At 36.0% G+C, this 4,880-nt stretch overlaps 1 protein-coding gene across 1 annotated transcript in view; it reads left to right on the top strand.

Annotated features, from left to right (window-relative positions):
* The first annotated feature begins 815 nt into the window (after positions 1–815).
* LOC106471635 (serine/threonine-protein kinase minibrain-like) overlaps positions 816–4,880 on the top strand; it is a 74,419-nt gene continuing 70,354 nt past the window's right edge. The window contains exon 1 of the mRNA XM_013932250.2: positions 816–2,019. Within this exon, the coding sequence (XP_013787704.2) occupies positions 1,920–2,019 (100 nt within the window). The 5' untranslated portion in view covers positions 816–1,919. The remainder of the gene's footprint in view (positions 2,020–4,880) is intronic.

Below are 4,880 nucleotides of genomic sequence, written 5' to 3'. Positions count from 1 at the left end.
GAACAATAATAGCAAATCGTGTGTAACACATTGAAAGAATGGTCTATCCTTGGTGTTTTTGGTCGTAATAACTAATATCCAAACTCCTCGTATCCTTCATGACTACACGTGTCATTGTAATTACCATTACCATCCGTGCATGCAAGTATAGACGTCCAGGAACTTTTGCGAATAAGAAATTAATTTTTACGTGATAGTGTGATGACATTTGTAGCTTTGAAAAAACGATTTTGGAAATATTAAGACTCATATTTCTTCTATTTTTTTTGGGGGTGGGGGGGGGCGGGTAGGAGGTAGTAGTGATTATAATATTACACGATCCTGCACTGGTCAACGTTTTACAGAATAAGAATAGCAAGTAAAAATACAACAAAGTATGTGTAAAATTCAGACTTACTTGATCTCTAGAGCCATTTAGCATTCGTGTAATCCAGTTTTAAGCTACCATAATAGTTGTTTGTAATCGCGATCCACAAAGCACCGTTATAATTCACAGTAAGCAACCGTTTCGGTAGTTTTGTAGTCTGCTTATTCTACCCCAATTCTCTCCTATATATATGTAAGCACATAGATTCAGGTGGAATGATTTCCAATCAGCAATTTTATGTATGCCCCTCTCGAGTTTCATTGAACACATTTTCCTATTGCGCCCTCTAGCGACGCACACTTTGTCGGCAAATTTGTCGGCTACCTTTGACCTGTCGCAAGCAGTACAGAAGGCCAATAAGCAGACGCGTTACTGCGAGAGCCTAAGCTGCAACGAAGCACGGCCGCTAAGCTCCGCCCCCCATGTTTGAATCAGAGAAGTAATTCTACTTCGATGGGCTTTTGAGGTGGTACTTGTGCTGTAGATAGAGTAAGGTTTCTGATCATTTTCGTGATTTTTATTGTTCTCTCAAGTTAATAAGTGACTTGCAGTTACAGCGTGATTGCGATATTGTTCTAATTGTGAGTTTTAAATAGTACGGTATCATTTTTACGAAGTGATATTTAACCTCGTCACGCGCTTCTCGTTGCATGTGTGCACCAGACTGCCAGCTGAGCGCAAACGCCATGTTTATAGTTCCATGGCGGCAAGATACTCTATGGTAACGTCAGCTGTGATCAGCTGAGGTTGAGGGCGTTTGAGCTGTACGGGAAAGCCAACTTTCGTGTTTATATAATTTTGCATCGCAGCTTTGTGCGTTGAATTCTTCGGATATTTACTACATGGGAAAAGAACCAATGCGAAGATTATCCTGGTAAGAGTTGTTGTCTTTCCTGTCAAGATATTTCTTGTAACTTCAGAATATACAAAACAACAGTGGTTCTCTACAGACTTTCCAGAGCGATAACATTTCTAAAGCATGGGCAACGTTCAATCTTTGGTGAAATATCGAAAATTACCGAAATATTGTGTTTAGGGATCTTTCGAACATTAATTTGCATATTCCGAAAGCTAAGGACGGTGTAATACAATTTTGGAAGTAATATAATGTGCTGAATTCAATATTAAGTCATTGTTTTATGTTGTCCTGGAGGTATTTACGTCAGGACTTATTCCGCAGTATTTTGCTTTGAGTAGTTGTTTGCCTGAGAACGCCAGCCAATACAGCATGGCGATGTTTTGAGTAGGATCAATAAAGTTTCGGTGAAGCCAAAGCAGACGTTCATCTAGGGGGTGGGGTAGCAGGTTGAGGTTAGTGGCACAACTTGTTTTGTATATTATCAGTGAAAGAAAAACAACAACAACAACAACAAAAACGTTTAAAAGTGATTTAAATCTGGTGATTGAAGTCACTTTCCACATTTGATTTCAAATGTAAGGAGTGGTACTTCATTTAACATCTAGTAAGTAATACGACTTATGCGTGTCCTCCTAATATTCCATGGTTATTTTTTGTGGTAAAGGAGTAACACTCAAGGGGACGTAAGGGCACATGGAAGCCCCCGACAACCTGGTGCTCGTGGCCCACCAGGCTGGTGACTGGACTAAGAATGAGCAACAATTACTTTATCATGACTCGGATCGAATGAAACGTAAGTCGATTTCCAATTTTTTTGCAAGTTTAAGTGATGGGTAATTTAAGAAAATGCTAATTTAATTTCATTGCTTGCAATTGAAAACTTTGATTATTTTTCTCTCGATATTGTAATTACCCAAGACAGGTATGATATGAAGTATAACGAAAATTAACTTAATAGACAATGTACTAAGATGAGAGAACACCTGTAGCATTTGAGGAAAGTTGTCAATAGTTATGTTGAAGTTTTTAAGAAATTTTTTATCTAATTCTATGCTGATGAGGTAGAAATATGTGATGTTTCATCAGATGTACAGTAGACATTGAAATTGTACGATATTTAAGTAAATTGAAGTACTTATTTGTAACATTTGCGACTTCACAAGTTCACAGATTTTCACACAATTAGACAATTCATCATAGAACGTTAATACTATGATGAATTGAAGTACTTATTTGTAACATTTGCGACTTCACAAGTTCACAGATTTTCACACAATTAGACAATTCATCATAGATCGTTAATACTATGATGAATTGAAGTACTTATTTGTAACATTTGCGACTTCACAAGTTCACAGATGTTTCACACAACCAGATAATTCATCATAGATCGTTAATACTATGATGAATTTTCTTCATAAGAAATTCAAAGTTTTGAAAATATTAAATGTATGTTATAAAAGCATATATACATACATTTACTTTGGAAAATATTATACTAATTTGATTCTAAATTAATATTTAAAAGACGTAATATTTTTTCAAACCTTGTGCATTTTGTTAATAGTTCTATAGCACTTCCCTTTAATAAAGGGCTGTTAACGCGTACAATTAAGGCCTTAGCCAAGCCGTATTGAGAAATGTAATATATGCTTGAGGTCACGTGAAAGAGGGTCGGTGGGTCGAGAGGTTCACGTGACACTGGCAATAGCGACTATTAGTTTGTTGGAACTTATACGTAAGAGTTACGTAATAGCTAACAAAGGGAAGTCTGGTATAGAATTCGGGAAATATTTTTAATAATCAACATTGCACGTGCGAAAAATAATTTTCTGTTTTGTATTTATTTCTTTATCAAACAACCAACAATACTCGCGCAGTAGAAGACATGAGAATATTAGATATTATAAACTAAACATATTTTTCTTACAAATGCACGATTGAACTAAAAACACCAATATCAGTTATTTACGTTTACCAATAAATATTTTTATATACTCTGTATTTAACAATTAAGTAGTAAGCAACAATTGACTGTCCTGTGTCAGAGGTTCATATCTTTCAAACGAGTAATTATTAATTGTTGGCGGATTACAGTAGACATGGTATCTGAACTTCAGAAGTCAATCATTTCTTGACCTCTGAGAAATAACTTAATCTTTTCATGACTTCTGAGAAAGAAGACAACTGTACTTATTTAACCTCTGACAATAAATTCATTCATATCATGACTTCTGAGAAAGAAGTCAACCGTACTTAACCTCTGAGCAGTGGTGCAGGAAGGAGTTGCAAAGTAGGGTGCTTGTCTAGACATGCAGATTTTACAATGAGAGATTGAAAGTAAAAATAGCTCCCGTTCTGCCAAAGGTAACTCAATCTAGGAGGGTTTGGGGACTTGCCCCCCAGAAAATTAATATCGTATATATATATATTGCGAACCGTGGTATCTGTCTGTCTCCCGTTTGAAAAGCTGTACACGCAGGCAAAGCTCAACCTTCACCTTCGAAATTATAGGAAAACAGGCATGAATAATGTTATTGTCAAATTTTATTTCGCAAGCAGGATATTCTACACTAAACTGTCAGTAATTAATCACACTATCATTCATATTTCAAAATGTGGCGTTACGTAAAGAATAAAAATGTAGATTTACCGTATGTTATTGTTGAGTAACTCTTAGCATGACTGACATATTCAACAATTACGTTTCGCAGTAGGTGGTATAAGTAGCTGAGAGCTTTTGGCTCTGAGTGAAATCAAGGGTGCAATACAATTAACTATTTAAAAGTCCTTAAACTCTTCCCGTCACTGGGGACGGGTACTTTTTTGTGTAATAATGTAAGTTACAGTTGCTATGCGAGTCAAATATGTAAAAGTGGGGGTTAGTACAATACTCTTAGCACTCCTGGTTCCGACGCCTCTGCCTCTGAGGATGAACTCAATCATATCATCACTTCTGAGAAAGAAGTCAACTGTACTTAACCTCTGGGAATGAACTCAATCATATCATAACTTCTGAGAAAGAAGTCAACTGTACTTAACCTCTGGGAATGAACTCAATCATGTCATAACTTCTGAGAAAGAAGTCAACTGTACTTAACCTCTGGGAATGAACTCACTCATGTCATAACTTCTGAGAAAGATGTCAGTTGTAACTTGAAAATACTGTTGTTGTTTTTCCTTTGTAAGTACAGTCCAGATAAGAGATCCTTAGATAGTGAAATATACAATGACAGTTAGTGTTATACTGAGTTGAAGTTATATACATCTTTAGAAGGTTTTTCGTTACTGAAACAGATTGCTGAAGGCAACGAAAACTCCATTTTCCCGGGATAATTTTACTATGAAATGACCTACAACATACGAAATGTACTCTGCACGTCAGATCATCAAGTGTTGTTGAACATTAATGTTATAAATGAAAACGTGAAATTTTTACGTGTATACTTCTTGAACTATAATTGATTTGTACAGTATCTGGGCAACAGAAAACAAGGTCAGAATACATTCGGTCAATATTCTGAGTAGTATAATATTAAGGTGTGTGGTGTACAAATACAATTCACAAGAAAACTTAACTATAGACTCGTTTTTTCTCCATTTTACTTCCGTTGGAGCTGCTGTTATTAGCATTGCGCATGCGCTGCTTCTGCT

Source organism: Limulus polyphemus, unplaced genomic scaffold, assembly GCF_000517525.1.
Source record: "Limulus polyphemus unplaced genomic scaffold, Limulus_polyphemus-2.1.2 Scaffold4748, whole genome shotgun sequence".
NCBI lineage: Eukaryota > Metazoa > Arthropoda > Merostomata > Xiphosura > Limulidae > Limulus > Limulus polyphemus.
This window is presented reverse-complemented; position numbering and strand designations above follow the sequence as displayed.